General features: G+C 44.9%; 1 protein-coding gene across 4 annotated transcripts in view; it reads left to right on the plus strand.

Annotated features, from left to right (window-relative positions):
* The first annotated feature begins 5,064 nt into the window (after positions 1-5,064).
* The window catches only part of CACNA1A (calcium voltage-gated channel subunit alpha1 A), a 269,886-nt gene continuing 253,926 nt past the window's right edge, over positions 5,065-21,024 (plus strand). Inside the window, exon 1 of one of the 4 annotated variants that reach the window (XM_081900883.1) lies at positions 5,065-5,291. Coding sequence is in view for 3 of the 4 variants with exons in the window: in XM_081900882.1 (XP_081757008.1) it covers positions 20,438-20,440 (3 nt within the window). In the remaining variant the exon portion in view is untranslated. Of the gene's footprint in view, positions 5,292-20,365; positions 20,441-21,024 lie in introns of those variants that run through there. The other 3 variants (XM_081900882.1, XM_081900884.1, XM_081900881.1) reach the window with 3 other exon arrangements.

The raw sequence follows: 21,024 nt of genomic DNA on the forward strand, positions 1-21,024 counted from the left end.
TGTTGCTGCTTACCCAGCAGGGCTGCCTGGCAGACAGAACCTTGTTTCAGGCGGCAAAACAGGCCTGTCTGCATACCAGGCCAAAGAATGATTGGGGGCTCTTTGTTTGCTTCATGGCCCAATCTCACAGTAACAAGCTATTGACTGAGTTTACATTGCCTCATAAAGCTCCTTAGTGAGGGTGAACTATGTTTTTAAACCTAACTGAGAGAATATATACAGCAGTGGTTGCTTAAAGGTGGCATTTGAGCTCACCCCAAGCATCTACAACTGGTGTGTGTATTGGGGAAAGAGCGTAACAATTTTCCTAATCTGTCCTCATTGTTTTGCTTCATCCCCTGCTGCACATACAGAAGCAGAGGGAAGCCAAGTGGAATTGGAGTGGTGAAGGAAATGGTTATAAGTAACCATTCAACACACACACACATCAGAGAGAAAGGGCAATTAATAACTCCGCCTCCCAACTGAGTTGGCAATGGCATAGCAAAGCGCATGATTACCTGATCTCTACTGGAACGACCACCTGGAATTTCCAGCTGCTCCCTCGCACAAAGGGTCAGGGTACAATCCAGACTGAATCACCCAAGAAGAGACTCCCAACTGGCCACTCAGCACCAGTTCAGTGAGTTTCAGTGGGATCCTCCTATTCTCCCAGCTAAGGCTGCTTCAGGAGCAGAATGTGTGCCGCCCACTGTTCCTTCCTCCCTTTCCCCGTCCTCTTGGGATCACGAGGCAAGGCTTTGCCAGTTCTCTGGAAGCTGTGGAAATAAGTTCCTGTTCAGACTCTCTGCCATCTGCCTATGAATATATGCATTGGCAACAGTTAGTTAAAGAAAGAGAGGAGAAAGCAGAAGCTAAGGCAGACCAGGGTTGCCCAATCCCGTCACTGACAGAATTGATTTCCATTTCTGTTGCCCTTCTTCCCAAGGATCAGGGCCAAAGTTATTCTGAGATAGCAAAGATGACTAATGTCATGATATATAAGTATACTGCAGTGTGGCTCACTCCCAGGTAAGTGGGTACAGAATTGCAGCTTTACTTATCCTGTAAATAAACCAAGCCCATAAACAAGAAGGGCGAGTCTTCAATTGCATTAGGTCAGTCAGTCAGTCAGTCAGTCAATCAATCAATTTCAGCACACCTTTGCGTTATTCTCTGTCTTTCTTTTTGTACTCATGAACTCCTTTCTTTCATTCACCAGCTACAGCTTTAACTGAATAGTCACTATACAGAGTTCTTCTTTTTAAAAACATAGCTTAGGAAAGCTCTCTGATACATATTACCCCCATTGGTTATTGTTTTGTTGTCCCCATGCAAAGTAATGGGTCAAAGCAGTCCCACTAGCCTGCATTGGGATAGGAGGCAAGGAAACAGGGTAGCGCCCCCCCCCAAGCATTTGGATTTGGGGCACTTGGGAAAGAAAACTCAGGGGTCGGATAACCTGAGTCTGGTTTTAACTAGGGTCTTTCAAACCCCTGGATTAGAATGCGAGGCAGGCTGAAATGAGCTCTCATGCCACCCCTACAACAGATTGAAGAAAACAATACCCACCACAACAGTTTCAGATAAGGGTCTCCAGAATATGGAGATTACTTAGACCAGAGCTGCTGAGAGAGAGGGAGAGGGGGCTAAAAAGAAAGAAAAACATAAAGTAAAAATACAGCTGAAGAGATATTCAAGAATAAGGAGCTGGAAAAGAACAAGGGTTATCAATCTGAAATTAATTCAGCCAGTAATGACAGTGCAGACATTACTTCTCATGTGATGGATCCTCCCAGCTACTTGGGTTGTAGCAACTGGCCGTAACAGAAGTGACAGATGGTGGAGACAATTTCCTTGCCTAGCAAAGGGAACAGTATCCGTTACATTTAACATGCTCTTTATTTTTAACAGAACTATTGCTAAAGTGGTTCTATGACTTTGGGGAGGGGAGACAAATGGGAATCTTGTGGTACCACAGGAATGAGAAGATGAGACTGTACCATATAACAAACTACGTTATAACCATTTTCTTTTCTACTAAAGCAGACTGGCTTGGTGATAATTTAAGGCAGTGATTCTGGACAGCTTGGATGTGTGGGGTTTTTCTCATTGGAATACTGGGGATAAGCTATGCATTATACACAGTCCTGAGTCTGATATTGTTTTCCCCATTTGCTTCGACACAATGGCTTCAGGTTGGAGCAGAGAACCAGCAAGGGAGAAAGGAGCTGCTTAACCATTCATTTTGCTAGCTATCCACTCAAAATTCTTCCAAAGCAGCACGGGGGATGAAAATCGGCAAAAATAATAGCAGTAGTTTGGCCCTTAAATATGGATGCAGAACCTGGATTCATCTCCTAGCACAGCCATACATCCACGTACACACTCACTACATTTGTTACAAAGTCCCTTCCGCTGTCCCTCCCCTCTCTCAAAATGGGAACAATTGTGGTCTGCCTTGCAGCAGTCTTGTTGTGAGGACAAACAAGACAATGGCTGTAAAAAGGCACAGCATGTGGGTTAAAATAACCAAGAGTCTTGTGGCATCTTAAAAACTTAATAAATGTATTATGGCATAATCTTTTGTGGGTTAGAGTCCGCTTCGTCAAATGAATTAAGTGTTTCCTTATGTTGGCAGGTATATAGAGCCATGATTGTTAGAGGTGGGTGGGGGACCATGGTAATGTCTGCCTGCTGGGTAGGGCAAAGCCTGGAAATGCTTTTATGAGCTTTTAAAACCTTCAGTGTCTGAAAGGAAATGAGACATGGCATTTGGAATAAAATGCTATGTGCAAAGAGCAACAGCAGTAGCAGGGCAGGATTTTGAAAATGAGCCTGCCTCACCTATGTTGAAGGTGGTTGAGTAGCGGGGTGTGTGTGTGTGTAAAGATAAGGCTAAGGAGCTCAGAGTTAAGAAAACAGACTGAAAACTTGGTGAGATTTTAGTCTGGGAGGTGTTGCAGAGGGAAGAGGCTCAGAGCCACTGAGATACATTACAAAGTAGAGCTCTGTCCATGGTGCTCAACTGTTTAGGACTGGAGAAACCACTGGACCAGGCAGCTAATTCTGAACATGGTTGGTCCTGAATGTTGCAGGGCTACGGCCAAGAAGTTCGCCTCCACAAAATAACAGACGTGGAGAGATCTCCAAGCTAAAATGGTAAATTTCTTCTATTCACTTCTCATGAATTTACACTGCAATGTCATGTGGATATTCCTTTTTCTTTGTGATGTTGTTTTCCTGCATCTATTTCTTAACATGCACTCCCCTGAGGATTAAAAAACAGTACGTTGAAATTGGTGTGCGACAGCTAGAGGGCCAACAGTTTTATTCTTGTCTGTAGTGCACCCAATATGATGAAGTTGTATTGCAATGAATATCCCAATTGATTAGACTACACACATACAACTACTAATCTACAAAACATTCAGAAGCACCATTTATGGAAGAGGAAGGGTTCTCCTCATATCTGGTGTTTTGGAGTATACATGATTACAAGAGCATCCATATTAAAAAAGCATATTAAACACTCAATAAACAGGACTGGGTTTCAGTTTGTGGAGGCACTAGTCACTTCATAAATTGAGGCCCTCGTTCTAAACTCAAGACACACATTTATTGCTCTAATTTGATTAAAAATATGACCAAGTTTGTGGCAGTTGTGGGGGCTTTTAATTTCCAGGCGTCAGACTTAAGTTGGTCAGGGTACCATATCTGGCCCCCTTTTTAATTTAATCGAATCCTGCTCTGAAGCTGGGGGCTGAAAACAGCAGCCATTAAAAAATGCTTCTCTCATACTGAATTATATAATGGAAATTGCTTGGGCTGATATTTTTTGCTCAAGGCCCATTTCCTTTTCTTCAGAGCTAGTGAATGTCCTAAAAAACTGAATCCCTAGGCATGTGGCAGTCCTGACTACGAATGCTCTCAAAATACTCTCACTCTTGGAAGGGGGGGAGTTAATTTTGAATGTATCCAGACTCTTGTTATGAATCGTCTCTCTTTCCTAGCCACACCAAAAATGAAATAAAATGCCCCCCTTGCGTGCGACGGCCCCCCAATTTCCACTGCAAGGAGTTCCGCGGGTTAGCCTCGCCTCCGCAGCGCAACAAGTCGCTCCTCCCTCACCATCTCATCTCCGCGGCGGAAGCGTCATATAGCTATTTCGATCTATATACACACACGCGCGCGCACTTCTAACGACCCCCGCCCCGCGGCCACCCTTCCATAAACGAAAAAAATAATCACCTCCCCGCTCCCTTTTACGGCAGACGGCACCTGCGTGTCACAGAGGAGCCCCGGGACTCCGCAGAAAAACCCAGCTCCCGCCACGCAGCACAGTGGGTTTTGGGTGGGTAATTTATTAACATATTTTATTGTAACTTTACCCGTTCCTCGCTGGGCGTGCAGAGAGACAGCCAGGCACCGAGAGGGTTGCCTGCCTGCCCTCCCCAGCTGCTGAGGGTGCCGCTTCCCCTCGCCCCTCCCTCGGCGTGTCCAGCCCCGCCTGGGGCCCCGCCAGCTGCAGCGAGTGTAATTACCGTTTTGGGTTTGTTGTCGGCATAAATAATTGAAGGCTGGCTCCTCCTGTCAGGGTTCTTTCCCCCCCCCAAATAATTATTTCGTGAAGAGCCACGTGCGAGGAATCGGAGGGAGGAGGAGGAGGAGGGGTGCGCGCGAGGGGAGCGGGAGGCGAAACGGCGGGAAAGCCGGGCGGGGGAGGATCCGCCACGCAGCTTTCGGGGAGGGCGACCCGGGCTGGCCCCCTGAACCCTTTCCCGCCTCCACAAGCCTGAGGCGAGCTGACTGGGCGGCTGCTGAGCGGTGGTCGCCATGTGGGAGCCTTAATTGCAGCAGGCGCCCTCCTCCCTCCCTCCCTCGCGGGTCTGCCCAGAAAAGGGAGTGGGCAGCGGGTGTCCCTCCACCCCATTCCCGCCTCCTCCCACTTCGGAGCCCTCCTGGGAACTGCTCGGTGCCTCCTCCCTCCCTCCCTCCTCCTCTTGCTCTCTGTCTCTCCTCCCCTCCCTCCCTCCCTCCCTCCTCCTCCTCCTCCATGCTGGTTCAATGCCAGAGCGGCGTCTAGGGGACCACCATGCCCTGAGGCTGGCTCCCGGCTGCGCCCCCACCAGCCACCCTTCCTCCTTCCCACCCCCCTTACCTGGCCCCCCTCCTGGCCCCTCCGGGCAGCGGCGGACTGGGATGTGCCGTCGAGGTGCCTGGGCAGGACACTTGGCAGCCAGCGATGCCAGGCACAGCTGGCAGCGTTAACTCTTCGCTAGCTGCCAGCAGGGATCTCTGAGGAGATACAGGTGAGTGTGTGGCTGGCAAACCCCGCTGCCTCGGCGCCGGGCTGGGGAAGGATTCCCCGCGGCAGAATCCGTTTGCCATTCTCGGCTTCTAGGGCACAAAGGCGGACGGGCACTTAGGCAGCCATCCCATCCTCTGCATTGAACACGGCGAGGGGCAGGCGCCCCATCGCTGTATATGTGGGGACAGCGTCTGGTGTGCCGGGAAGAGTTCTGGGCTGGAGACTCTTAATTTAAGATGCTTGCAAAGGGGCTGGGGGAAAGAAGAGCAGCGAGGTGCAATGATTTCCTCATCTTGCTGGGTCTCATTCATTCATCCCAAGGCAGCCTTGGATCAAGCCTCTCTACCCTCATTGCTCTCCAGTATCTGTTTTTAATATGTTGCTCTCTCCTCTGCTAGGTATATTTCCATCTTGCATTGCAAGCAGTAACTCCTGTTCTCCCCTAGGTGGGCATCTTGCTTAGCACTGGGAGGGCTGCATCTGCTCAGACCAGGCTAGGATGGAGGCATAAAAACATGGGGAGCCCCCCACCCCACTCAGCTTTCTAAGCTCTGGTAGTCTCCCAACCCTGTGATATTGTTTCCCACCCCATTCTCTGTGTGTATGTGGTGCATATGTGCATTATTCAGCACCAAACAGGGAAGCGGGCGGAAATGCTGCCAGGCTCCTGGGGTGTCTCCTGAATCTGTATTCCCTTTCTCCCTAAAGTTAGAAAGTAAGTCAGGTCACCTTCTCTTTATTGCTTGGCTCCGGCTAACTTGGTGGCTGCCTGACTTTCAAGGAACCCTATGCAGGCGGACGGAGATGGTGAGGTTGTGGATTATTTTTGTCTCACCGTCTGCTCCAAGGAACAGATGCTTCCAGCAGGGATGGTGCATGCCGTTTCCAACTGCCCCTTAGGTCCCTGGCTTCTGCTTTAACAAGAACAGCCGGAGCTCAGGGCCAGGGAACTGCCAGCTCCAGAGTCTGCAGCTTGGTAGATTGCTTTGACCCTTGACCCTGGGTGATGGACTGATGTCTATAAAGGCAGCAGCTAGAGGCATCTTGATATAGATCAGGGTCAGATATGGCCTGGGGAGTAAGAAGAATCCTGTGTGAGAGAGAATGGGCAGGATGTCTTTTGCACTATTGTTTTTCTCTTCTATGCGGTGCTTTTCTTGTACGTGGGATCTAGAATTACAAATCTTCTACCCATCCCTGAAGAACTGTCTCTTCCTAACACAGGACATTGCCTTTATACCAAATCAGACCATTGGCCCATCTAGCCAAGGATTGTTAACATTTACAGCGGTACCTTGGGTTACATACGCTTCAGGTTACATATGCTTCAGGTTACATATGCTTCAGGTTACAGACTCCACTAACCCAGAAATATTACCTCGGGTTAAGAACTTTGCTTCAGGATGAGAACAGAAATCGTGCAGCAGCGGCAGCTGCAGGAGGCCCCCTTAGCTAAAGTGATGCTTCAGGTTAAGAACAGTTTCAGGTTAAGAACAGACCCCCAGAATGAATTAAGTTCTTAACCTGAGGTACCACTGTACTAGCAGCAGCTATCCAGGGTTTCAGGCAGAGTCTTTCCCAGAACTACCTGGTGATGCTGTGGATTGAACCTGTTCTTTGACATCCACCCCATCCCAGTGCTCTTAAGACAGCCCAGTAAACAACCTGGTGAAGTTACCTTAGCTGGAAGTGTCCATAACAGATTCACAACCTAGCAGTTCGAAAGCGTGCCAGTGCAAGTAGATAAATAGGTACCACTGCGACGGAGGGGTAAGCAGCATTTCCGTGTGCTCTGGTTTCTGTCACGGTATTCCGTTGCGCCAGAAGCGGTTTAGTCATGCTGGCCACATGACCCGGAAAAACTGTCTGCGGACAAACACTGTCTCCCTTGGCCTGAAAGCGAGAAGAGAGCTGCAATCCTATAGTCACCTTTGACTGGACTTAACCATCCAGGGGTCCTTTACCTTTTACCTATAACAGATTCACAATAGGCTGTTGTGATATATTGGTGTGAACAGCAGTACGTGGGCTGGAACTGGTCTTCATCTTCTTCAGCCTTTTGATTGGAGTTCTAGCTAGGTCCTGAGGGCAGTGGACTGAATTCAACTCGTCTGTCATCAACACCTGTAGTGAATCACTTGGGGTGTGTGACGTTCGTTCTTTGAATGTACCATGGGGAAAATATTCCATCTCACTAGATACTATAAAGAGCAGTATTGTAAATATAAGGCAGCCTGAAAGATACGAGACACCAGATCTTAACCACGCTGCTGTGATAAGCCATTTGCTTATTTCACTGTACTGCCTCCTCTTAGCTGTATAGAGAATCTCTGAGGTTCTTCAGGACAAAATACAGGCTGCTATAAGGAATAAAGATTTTTCATACAGAGACTGGCTGAGATGGCAATCATGAGCACTCTTATTAGGTAGCAAGTCCTACCGAATGCTTTGGGACCTACTTCTGAGGGAAAAAATTCATCAAATTGATTTGTATGAATGTGGGTTGTGAAGTTCCCAGTTCAAATATTGCCTCAGCCGCAAACTTGGGAGTTGGCATTAGGCAAGTCACTAGTCTGCATTTGACAAGGCTTGGTAGCCAGCTGTGACTAGTTTGCAAGACACGTTGGCTCACATTTATTCCTGTTTAGATTCCATATCAACAGTCAGATGGTGTACCTTCTGCTGCTGCTCATCCAGTGATTGTTAATTCTTTTTAGCTTGTGCAACCTGAGGATGCAGACATTATTTTTGGATCAGTGAGGTTGTCTTAATGTGTGTTTAAGCCATACCCATTATTGGCTTATAAACACTGTCAGAGAGGGGTTGGCTAATTGGGTGGTGGGTCCTTATGAGAGGGTTCTATTCCATCCTAGCAATAGTTTGGCATATGCATATATATATATATATATATATATATATATATATATATATATATATGCAGGTTTTGGTGTCCTCGGGTGTCTTCCCGTGTAAAAGTTGGGGTGTCTAGGCGACGTTTCGACGAGGTCTCACTCGTCATCTTCAGGCTGGTGCTTTCGGCTTCTTGTTACTGGAACAGAGCAGGATCTCAGTGTTTGAGTTCCTATAAATACTGTTGAGGGGGTGTGGTGTATAGCCTCCAATGTTCTGGGCAGAGAGGAAGTTCCCAGGCTAGTGTGCCTTTTCAAGAAGGCGAAAGCACCAGCCTGAAGATGACGAGTGAGACCTCGTCGAAACGTCGCCTAGACACCCCAACTTTTACACGGGAAGACACCCGAGGACACCAAAACCTGCATTCCTGTACCCGTGAAAATCTACGAAAGCAAATATATATATATATATATATATGCAGGTTTTGGTGTCCTCGGGTGTCTTCCCGTGTAAAAGTTGGGGTGTCTAGGCGACGTTTCGACGAGGTCTCACTCGTCATCTTCAGGCTGGTGCTTTCGGCTTCTTGTTACTGGAACACGGGAAGACACCCGAGGACACCAAAACCTGCATTCCTGTACCCGTGAAAATCTACGAAAGCAAATATATATATATATATATATATATATATATATATATATATGCAATCTTAGCTGTTCAGAGCAGTGGAATCGACTTGATTCAATCCAACTGTCAGAGCTAAAGTTGAACACTCCTATTTTGGGTAAAGGACCTGAGTAATAGAATTCCTGCATGAAAATGATTATCTGGATCCATTTCCGGCCTGGTTTTGGTTCCGAAACAGCATTGGCTATCCTAAGTAGATGGTCTTCACATGGAGGTAGACATTCATGGCTGTCTGCAGGAATTATTTTTTGGGGGGGTGTAAAATTTGATTTCTCCTGGAACTTTCAGCAGCTTTTAGTTCCCTTGACCATTATATCCTCATGGGCTTCCTTGCTAGGGTGAGGCTGCAGTTCTTCCTTGCAAGAAAGTGGTGCTGGGGAACTCACGCTCATCCTTTTGATCTATGGGGTCCTGCAGGGTTCAGTTTTCTCTCCTGTGCTCTTAAATATATACAGGAAATGTCTGAGAGAGATCATCTGGGATTGAGTGGATTTTCATAAGGCTATCAACGGCTACTACTGTGCTCTGCCTCCACAGTCGGAAGCAGTGTGGTTCTGAATACCAGTTGCTGGAAACTCCAGGAGAGGAGAGTGCTCTTGTGCTCGGGTCCTGCTTGTAGGTTTCCCAGAGGCTTCTGGTGGACTGCTGTGAGAACAGGATGCTGGACTAGATGAGACATTGGCCTGACCCAGCACACTGTTCTTGAGTGCATCAGTGTACTGATGATATGCAGCTCTTTATCTCCTCGCCATCTGATTCTAGGGAGGCCAATGAGATTCTGCTATTTGTCAGGAGGCCAGCCAGTTGAGGGATTGCCTCCTGGATGCAGTTGCTTTCCTCTTGAAAGAACCTGGGAGCACTCTTGGGCCCAGCCTTGGTATTAGATGCTCAAGTGTCAGCTGTGACCAGGATGACTGTTCAGGGGGAGGTTTTAGAGCCGTCTGCCCAGTAGAGCCTGTGTTCTCTGGGTGAGTTTTTCTTTTTCTGTGTCGAAAGGTGAGAGGAAATTGGTCCACAACTTACTTTCAATACTATCAAGGCTTTTAATTGTTAACTAATGTCTTTTTCCTGTGAAAGCCCTTTGTTCATTTGGAGATGTGTGCTTTTTGTCTAGTTTTGTGTGTGTGTGTGTGTAGTAGGGAGAGAATTCCCTATCGTTCAGTCAGGGGTAGTGATTACTAGGAATGATGCCCAGTGCATGCAGTAGATACACTGTTGGGCCTGAATATTGGAAGCCCATGTTCATATCCATATTTGACCATGCGGTAGTATTGATTCAAGTCATTCTCTCTCTCAGCTGAACTGTTATGTAGGTAAACCTCCACTCTGAAGTCCCTGAAGCAACTAAAAAAATGTAGCTATCACAACAACTTCTTATTACCTCACCTTTAGAATTCAGTGTAGTCTGGAGAGTGTAGGACTTGGGATCTAGAACAGCTTCAGAAAGGTGGAAAGGATAAGGAATATTATTCATATATGATTTCCTGAATATGCCTTTCAGAAAGGAAGAGATTCAGAAACGTTGAGATGTTTTGAGGGGAAGCTAGAGAACAGGGTTCTGAAGTTCTGTCCTTAAGTGTAGAATGAAGAATGGTGTGTGATGCAGTCCTAACCCCACCAACCTGGGAGTAAGCTCCATTGAATTCAATGGAACTTCTGAGTAACCAAGGTTAAGATTGCAGCCTAAGACTCATGCTGGTTGAGGACTAGTACTGTTTCATGCATAATGTAGTGTCAGGTGTGTGCCAGGTTCTATGCACAGCACAATTAGTTCCTAAAAGACATGGCCAAGGAACAGCAGAGAGCTTGTTAAAGGTGTGCTAACGATGCAATAGGGGAGATATGTCTAATACAGCCTGCAGAAAAGTGAACCTGGAGGAAAAGTTTTAATGAGGAAGTAGTGGGTTTGGTGGAAGAGAGAAATATGTTTCGTTGGTCAGAGAGGAAAGAAACAGAAGCTAATAAAATGCAGCAGGTCAGACCTTGTTTTCCCCTTTGCTTTGTATTCCCTTGAAGACTGATCTGTACCTCAGCCAGTTCCTCACTTTCCCTTGAGAGGGAAAGGGGCATTGTGTGCAAAGGGCTGTCAGTTTATGGATGTGGACTCACAGGCCATCATTACTTTCTATAGAGAATATTGACTGTGAAGCAAGATAACAGGGTTCTGGGGAAACCCGAGCAGGAAATGTTTTGGCACAGCTGTCAGAAGGATCCAGGTGTTAATGGGATGATAGGCAGGAAAGAAATTCAGATCATTTGCTTCCTCGGGCAGCTCTTCTGGGACTTCAAGAAGTGTGGGGACAACTAGCTGCCCCATAATGATTAAAGCACAGGGTGCTCTTCTACAGCTTTATTGTCTCTGAATTATTGCAATAGGAAGGGTCTGGAGTCTACAGTAGGAAGGGGGCCTTTCTGGTTTTTCCATTTATAATGGAATGATGATCTGTCCCAGCAACATCTGTCTTATTTCCATCCTAGTTATTGGAAGGCACCTTTGTGTTGGGCCAACTAATGCTAAAGCAGCTGGGTGATGCTGTACCTTTTGCTTAGATGAGTTGATACTAGTCCCACCAAGTGTCTATCAGCGTGGCCTTCCTCCCATTTAAGCTCTCTTAGATTAGGGAACACCTAAAATGCAGCATGGGTTGTGGGTGGTGCTGTGGGTTAAACCACAGAGCCTAGGACTTGCCGATCAGAAGGTCAGCGGTTCAAATCCCTGCAACGGGGTCCCTGTTCTTGCCAACCTAGCAGTTCGAAAGCACGTCAAAGTGCAAGTAGATAAATAGGTACTGCTCTGGCGGGAAGGTAAACGGTGTTTCCGTGCGCTGCTCTGGTTCGCCAGAAGTGGCTTAGTCATGCTGGCCACATGACCCGGAAGCTGTACGCCAGCTCCCTCGGCCAATAAAGCAAGATGAGCGCCGCAACCCCAGAGTCGGCCACGAGTGGACCTAATGGTCAGGGGTCCCTTTACCTTTAAAATGCAGTATGCATATATTTCTATATTAACAAAACTGTACACCAGTTCTATGTGTTGCAGCTGCTGCTTCGGCTATAGAGGTTTAAATCCAGTGTATGAGCGATGAGTCGGACATGACTAAATGTCTAAACAACAACAACAACGAGCGACATCTCTGGTAGTCTGAGAAAGCAGCACTTTTTCAAAGGGGAGGGACAGGACTTTTCTTGCACCAGCAAGTGAAAGGAACTTTCCATTCGAAGCAGAAACTTGGTGCATGTGTGTTAGGACAAGGTACCATAATAGAAATACACTTTCACTGGCACATCTGTTCGAAATGCTAAAAGGTACCCAGCCTCACTTAAAAGACAGCTTGACAGGACTACATGTGCTATAGCAGAACCACAGCAGGATGACAACCTTATAAAGATGTAGCTTGCTGAATCTCAATAACTTTCTGAAAAATGAAAATTGGAAGCAAGACTGGAATGTTAAGTGATGGGTTTGTTACATCTAGGATATTACATAGTACTCAGGAACAAGCGTGGGAGAAGAATCCTTGGAGTCTATTGTATACTGTCACAGCCTGCAGCAGACCTGTTCTTTGTTACCAGGTATTCTGAAAGCTACAGGCATATTTCATAACAGCCTATTTCTTTTAGGGGGCCCTTGAACAGACTATATGTACACACGGACACACATGGAAGAAAAGACAGACAGGCAAAACACATTAGCAGAATAGTTAAGAAGTGTCTCTTGAAATCACAGAGCCACAAACTTAGGTGTGGCCAGTGCCCAGGAATGCTTTTGTGCAGCTAAGACTAGTGTGCCAACTGCACTTTTAGAGATACCGGATCTACCCACAGTGACATATTATTGTTTGGATACCGTAATGTGCTCCTTGAGAGGTGTTTGGAAACTTTTGCTGGTTAAGAATTTTGCAGCCAGTCTGTTGGCTTCCTGTCCCATCTTCTTGACAGAATTCAAAGTGTTCGTTTTGACTTGCAAAGCCCTACATGGATTGGGACCAGATTATCTGAAAAGACACTGTTCTCCTATATGAACCTTCCTAGGTTTTTAAGCTCTTTGGGAGAGATCCTTATTTTTTGTCCTGTCAACATCTAAGGTGCTTTTTGTGATACTTGAGAGAGGACCTTCTCAGTGACTGCTCCCAAGCCCTGGAACTCCTTGCCAAGGGAGGCTAACTATCCAGTTCTAGAATTACGTTTTCCTAACAGACAGAGGTGTATTTGGCCTTATTAACTTACTTCTTATGGCTGAATGTAAATACTGCAAAATGTTCAGCTAGCTGTTTTTTCATTGCCTTTACTGATGTTTTACCTACCTGCTTTTAATATTTTAATTGCTATTTTGTATTTTACTATCATTAACTGCTTTGATCAGCATCAGATGGAAAGGCAGGATACAAATTTAGCAAACAAATAAAGAATAAATATTGCGCATCTTCAACAACATAAAGTTATCTTTTAATCTTAATCCACCTGTCACATGTATATTTCAAGGTAGAATTTGAGTTTTAGGTGTGGCAAGTTAAAGGATGCCTTTTCTCTCATCTTCCTCCCCAGTAAGCCAGACACATAGCAAATTTCCTAATATCCCTCCCATATGAACCCCATCTTTGGAATCTTTGTACCTTAGGATAATTCTGAGACATGTCCCATCTATCTCTGGAGCAGAGATGCACTGACAACCTTACATTGAGGAAAGATATGGCCATCTTGGTCGTACTGGAGCATACATAAATCTTTTACAGAGTTGATCATGGATTCTTGCTATAGCATCTCAGAGACTGCTGGTGTGACGAGAGCTGCCAATCAGTGGTTTGAGTCATACAAGATTGGAGTTAATTGGTGATGATGGATGGTTATGCGTCACTCCCAAGAGACTTGAAATGCAATGTCCCTCATGTTGTTCAACATATAAATACAGCTGCTCAGGGATTTCAAGGCTAAGCATAGGGTTGAGTATCATCAGTATGCTGATGACAACACAACTGTGTATTTGCTGCCCCATGAGCAATGTAAGCTCTGTCAGCTCTGTCTCTTCCCTAGAGGGATGCTTGAATGAACTATCCAGATGAATGCATTACAGCGTTATCTTGTACTCGGTCTGGGGAGGAATGGGGTGATATTGGTGAGGAAGGACTGCTGATAAAAGGATGCCCTTCTGCTGTGCCAAGGACTTGCATATTGAGAGGATCCAGTGGAAACAGCAAGCCAAGCAATGAAACAGTGGGATTTTTGTCCATGCTACATTAGATAAGTCAAGTGCAACAAAATGTAGGGTGGAGTGCTCCTGTCCAGGATGCCAGCCAGCCAGCCATGCTCTTTTCCAGGATATTCCACTCCATTCCACCTCTCTCCCCCGCCCTCAGTTTTCCACCCCACCCCCTACAAGAAACTCATCCTTTTGCAACCACTGAGCAATACTGTCTTCATTAGGCGAGCTGGTGGGTTCTTTTGCCCAGGTTTTTCCTTCTACTCCTGCAAGCCTTCAGATTCCTGTTAGAACGCTTCTTGTTTTTCACGGGCTCCATTTTGACTACAGTCTTGTCGGCACTTGACATTCACCTGCTGAGTTTGCTATTAGAATGAGAGTGCATTTTTAAAAGCATCACGATTCATATAGTTACATTTCTGGGTTGGTTTTTTTCCAGACTGAACTTGCCGGGTGATGAATAGTCTTGTGTGTGTGTTTTGTAATTATTCTTATATCTGCAGGTAGCAGTGCTTCTCCACAGCCTGTACTTTATTCATAGCGAGACAAGTGCATCCTGTGCTGGTTTAGGGAACTGTGTACAGGTCTAGGCAATCCCTGTCCCAAACGCTTATACTGTATTAGTTGCTTGCAGAGAAGTATCAAAATTAAGAGGGCACACCACACAACCGTACAAAATAGTACTTTCTGCTTTAGATTTCATTATGCTAAGGATCACAAGGTCTGTGTCCAGGGTAGCCATATGCTTGACTTTACAGAGGACAGCCTGCTGTTTGAAGGTGTCCATGCATGGTCTAAGGATAAGGAACCACAAAAGGCGAGAGCAGGAGCCTTGAATTTGCTCATCAGAAGTTAGCAGCATCTAAAGAGCAGACTGAGCAGGCTTATAAGGGACCTGGTGTCATCCCTGCTATGGTGAGATGTATTTTGTTTTTATTTAAATTAAAGCCATTGGTTCTAAATTTGCATCTATATGTAAAATTTCCACATTAACATTTTATGCAAATTGATGTCCTTTTTCGGTCTGTCTTGTGGTGATGCAAATTCTTGTTTTTGACAATGCATAACTGGCCACCTTAGCTGAGTCTTCATATGGAAAACCTGCCTTGGGACTTGGAGGCGATTTTCCTACGTGTGGGTGTGGGTGTTTTAATTTTTATTGGTAGTGCTGGAATTTTTGTGGCTTTGCATGGTTCCTGATGGGCTTTTATTGTTTCTTGTATGTTTCTGGGACAATGTTTTATCTTGCTGCTTTTGTTTCTTGGTAATTATTATCTGATGCTTTTATTGTGTGAATCTGTTAGGCACCTTGAGCTTTTGAGGATTGGCAGGGTAAACATATTTCACACAAATAAACAAATAATGCCCTTCAGGTACAAGTCATGTGGGATAGGAAACTTGCTTATTTGCATATTTGGAGGGAACCAGGAAGAGTGAAATATATCCACATCTCCCCTGCTGAGTATGTCTAGGACTCATTCCTGGAATAAGGGGCAATGCTGTTCAATGGGTGCTAAGTACCTGTGGTTTGAATTAGCAGTTATACTATCACCGTCAATTATTTAGGAAGCATTTACCTGTGGATTTTTCATGCTAAAATAGTATGCAACTTTACTGACAGTTGTATGTCCAGTTACTCCTCTTTAGTTTTTCTTTAAAGACAAGGAGAGACACTAGTAAGCCAGAATTTACTAAAATTACTGACTGGCATGTTTTCATTTGCAAGGACTAATAGATAAACTATCTTTTAGAATTCCCAGACTTGTACAATTGAACTCTCTCTGTCCTCATTTGTGATTCCAAGCATTCAAAGTATTCAAAGGCCTCCAGCACAAAATGAAGTACATAGGCTTAATGACTAGTATCCTTCTCCTCCATGAATTTATTGTAAATTGTAAAGCTGTCCAAAAGCGTGGCCATCACTGCATCTAGTGGGTTCAAATGCCATAGTTTTAACCATGTGCTCTTTGAATAAATACTTTATTTTGTCTGTCCCGTATCTTCCCATTGTCAGCTTCACTAGATGGACCTGATTTCTAGTATTAAAAGATAGGAAGAAAAACCTTTTCCCACACCTCATAATCTTATGCTGCTCCTATGTCCCCACCATCATTCCATTTCTAGTCTTCCCTTGTTACCATTTTCAGTCTCTTTCTTTGTCTCCCTCCACCAGCATTTAGGCTACATGCTCTTCTGATGAGCAATCTGTCATTTTTTGTTTATATTAGGAGGCAAAATGCATGCTAGTGTTTATCACACATTTTTAAAATTGTGCTGAGCACTGGCTATGTTTTGTTTTTACATAAGGAAAATGTTGTGCAGGAACACAACATTTTTCTGCCAATAACCACCACCCTCCAATTTCTATTTGCCCTGAATAAGCTATTTGGGTGGCGCTGTGGGTAAAACCTCAGAGCCTAGGACTTGCCGATCGCATGGTCGGCGGTTCGAATCCCCGCGGCGGAGTGAGCTCCCGTCGTTCGGTCCCACCTCCTGCCTACCTAGCAGTTCGAAAGCACCCTTAAGTGCAAGTAGATAAATAGGTACCGCTTTATAGCGGGAAGGTAAACGGCGTTTCCGTGTGCTGCTCTGGTGCCGGTCGCCGGAGCAGCTTCGTCACGCTGGCCACGTGACCCGGATGTGTCTGCGGACAGCGCTGGCTCCCGGCCTCTAGAGTGAGATGGGCGCACAACCCTAGAGTCGGACACGACTGGCCCGTACGGGCAGGGGTACCTTTACCTTATTAAGCTATTTGCAGTGAACAGCACCTTCTGGGCAATTAGCTTGGGAGGACAGTTTGCAAAAGACAGTGGCCCTGATCTGGAATGAGACCCCACTTTTTGTGGAGTTGGGCTGTTTGGACTTTAGCCTGTAAAGTACATTGTGCACAACAAATTAAGGTATAAAATGCTGGGAACGAGCTTTTGAATGAGGAGATGATGAAAAGGAAAGAACTGGTGATGTGTATTGATTTACTTGCCTCTTTCTTCTTTAGAATATCTAAGTAAGTGTTCTCTAAAGGCTTTTATCTAACATTTAAACCTTAATTGACCGCAATAAAGGTATTGTCTCACTTGTTCAGTGCAAAAAATAAATAAAAATAAATCACTGGTTTTCTTCCCCCATCTGTTTTTCTGATAATGCTGCTTCTAACTACTTCAGTTCCCCTATCAAATCCCTTTCCTGTGAGCTAACTTTTCTGTGCCTCTTGGTGAGGTAAATAGTGCTTTGCTCCTCCTCTCTTTTAGAGCTGTTTACGGACCATTACACACATGGCATAGAAGCTGTTGAGGGTTTGTTTTGAGTATGTGCCAGGTACTTACACCTTACGCTGCAGCTGGAACTCCAGATAACACTGTTTGCTTAGGCCTTATTAATGCTCATTCTATTGCTGTGACCTCAGATCTGTTTCCAGGGCCAAGGCAGCTGTTCCACTGCTGTTGTTGTACATGTCTTCCTTATCCCCTCCTAAACATAGGCATGATTTGCAAAGGGAAAAGAGAAGATTTAGCCAGATGATGGGCAACTCTGGGGGAGTAAGGAATGGGATTCAAGACCTGAAAGGCATTCACCTGGTACTCAGGAGTGTTTTTATTTTAAATAAAAAGACAAGCTATTAATTTAATTATTTTTATTTTTTAAAAATTAATTTATGATTAACCTTCTAATTTAATGATAAATCACATCTGTCAGGAAAAGAGGGAAGGAAATGCCATTCCAAAAGGTTGTACAAACACAGTAGCGCATGTTATAACATTGTAACATATATTTGTGGGTTTGGGATTATTTTAAGGGCTGCTGTTGTTACTTTATTGCAAAAGGCATCCAGTGGTTGATAGACTTGCTGCCAACACAAAATTACTGTAGCTAATTTTGACACACAAGGTAAATCACATGCATTTTCAAATGTTTTTCTTTCAAAGTTGGAATTTTAATTTCCCTCCAGTTTTTGGCATAATGAGTTTTGGCAACAGTAATGGTGTTTAGTAAAAGTAGCAGAGGATCTAACTGAATTGAACTTGGGTATAGCTTTTATGGGTTATCACGACCCAGATGATAGGTCACAGATTTTTGTCCTCAATATGGTCGTCTCTGAACTTGCAAAAGGCTGTAAGATTTTCTTTGGAAAGCAACTGTTTCCATGCGCCATGGAATTTCATAAATAAAAGAATATATTTTGAGACTAGACCTCAGCCAATACAAATCCACTTCTATAACAGAGGAATTGGCTGGCTTGTGTCTGTATTTGGTATACCTTCTCATTGTAAAGCGAACACTGTTCTGTATCCAGCTACACAAGGTTAGGAATGGTCTGGTTCATGAATGCTGAAAGGGGTGGATAGCAACAGAGATAAAACAGCATCTCTCCCCACCCCACCCGTCAAAGATTTGTGCTTTTATCCATGGTAGGTGGGGGTGCCACAGGAAGATGAGATGCATTCTTGGGGCCCATTCATATATTGGCTTAATGTGGATTGTGAACCCTAGTGCTTCCTTTCCTAGTGCGAACCCCAAAATGGCACCAGGGGTTGAGGGGAGCTCTACAACATGAACAACTGGAGGGAGGCAGGGAGAAAGATCAAAATCTCGATCTGCTGCCCTGGTGAATACATTGTCCCATTGCTGCCTGGCTACAGTTAGGGTTGCTCTGTTACTAGAAAGCAAGTCCCATTCAACTTGTAGGACTTGCTTGTGTGTAACACATTAAAGTGTTCATAAGTGACACAGAAAACTCGTATGTCCCCCAGTTGTACTTAAAAGAAACCTATGGTTGTGTATCTAATGTATAAACAACAATTTTAAAAATCTGAATGACAAGTCTCTAACTATAGGGCTGTTTAATTTATGTGAGCTGGCAGGTGCATGTTTTCTGCTTGGGTCTTACATAGGCATATTAGTGCAATTACAGAACATCAAACCATCCAGGATCTCTTCTTTGACATATAACCAAGGCTAGCCCTGTTATGAAGTATAGTGGGACTGTTGTGTCCGGTAGAAAATTTGAGGCTTAGGAAAGTCACAACTGTCACAGGTTTGACTTTATGCAAGGGCACAATCTGGTGAAGGATAAATCTCTTCCACTGAAATCCATGGTGCCTCATTTGTGGGGTGTAAGTGGTGTAAATGATCTTTTCTGAACATGCCTAACGTGGATTGCTGTAATGTCGTTAGCGAAGCATACAGAATTGCTATAGCTGCTTTGGTGTCTCCTGTGAAAGTGTCCTTCGTGGTGAAATCAAAAAGGGAGTTTCAAGGATGGAGAGTGAGGCGAAGGTGACTAAGAGAGAAAGAGACATCAGAGTGAATAAAATGGGAGAGCTTAGAACCTTGGATTGAAAGGGAAAGGGATTATAAGGAAGGATTCTTGATAATAGTTGTGATACAGTAAGTGCATAAAGCAGACTGGACAGTTGTAAACGACAAGCACAAAAAAGAACTTCATAATAATGCATGGTAGCATCTGCGCTGAACCCTGTGATTGATACAAGTTTCTTACATTCTCACAGATAGTTGTTACTGCTGCCACCACTAGAATTATTATTTGAGTGTAAATATGTATACGTATATTTACTGAAGAAGAAAAGCAGCATTTTGAAATACACCCAGGAAAATTATTTAAATTATACTGTTATCAACCAAAAGTATATCACTTCCTTTGGATTAATTTAGGGTACAAAATCCTAACTGGATTTTCGGTCATCAGTTCCAAGACTATTTCCACCTGTGCTTCTTGCTCTCTGACTGTTTATCTCCACCCCAACCACCAGTATCTCAGCAACATTATGTCTCTCAGCCCCAACAATGGGCACTTTCAACCATTCAGAAAAAAAAAAAATCAAAGCCAACGTTGTGTTTTCCTCTCTTTGAAGATAAAGGACTAGTGGGGACAAATGCTCATCTCCGAGCTTCCTTTTAATTAACATGAAGATAAAATATCAGCTTCCCTTGCGCAGGTGGTGACATGCACCAATGAACGCCCCCCCCCGGACATTCTGCCTGGTTTCTTAGGACCACGTACAGTGGATTGGGAAAGCAGAGGGAGGGGGGAAACACAAGCCAGAGTTGGGGTAGTTGAGATGGAAATGGAAGAGCAAGCCTTGATAATATGGCTGTCGGCCTGGAGCAGCCATTCTGTCAACAGGAGAGATGGGAAGGGAAGCAGAGCACACTCCTCCCTCAGCTCTGCTGTGGAAGGCCAGCTCCATCGGGCCTTCTCTCCCACAAGTGTCACCTGTGGGCAGTCCTTTTGCCAGACTGCCTCAGTGGGAGAGCTAGGAAGCAGGGCCGGAAGCCCAGCTCCTTTGATCAGGCACCTCCTATTCTTGAATTGTGCCAGCTGGCCATTGGAAGAACAATTGTTTGAGAATTGGTGCCTGAGCTTGATTTCTCCCCCTCCCTTATGGGCTGTGTTTTCTTAAATGGTAAGCCACGTGTGGGCAGGACCTGTCTTCTTTTAATTAATTGCACATAAGCCACTCAGGGTAGCCATTTTGGCTGAAGAGTGGGGTATTAATGCTCTGTATAAATAAAATGAAATAAAATAAATATTTTGGAGAGGAAAGAGCAGGGTTTGTCAGCTGACTGGATTTAAAGGAGAGGGAGAAATCAAGGGGATGCTTTAATGACATTATTGATAAGAGGTTGTGGGTGAGACAGAAAATTTATATTTTAGGCATAGGTGAATTTATGCATAGATTCTGATACGTCTCTGGACTTCCCCACCCAGCAATAGAGGTGTAGACATAGAGGACTAAGAAGAAAGCTTTATAGATCTGAGAGAGAGGATGGTAGAAGCCTTTGAAACCTCTGCTAAACACTATGGATTGGGGAGATGTGCTATATTCAGATCACCCCCCCCCTCTCAGCTATATGAGAGAGATGCTGAGTAAACTATTCTGAAGGCAGGAAACTATTCTGAAGACAGTCACGGTTGGGTGGGTGGAGAAGTGGCAAGAGAGAGAAAATTACTGCTGAGTATCCATAATTTTTGGGGAACAGGGATGTG

This window comes from Podarcis melisellensis (assembly GCF_964234715.1).
Source record: "Podarcis melisellensis genome assembly, chromosome: 2".
NCBI classification, from domain to species: Eukaryota; Metazoa; Chordata; class Lepidosauria; order Squamata; family Lacertidae; genus Podarcis; species Podarcis melisellensis.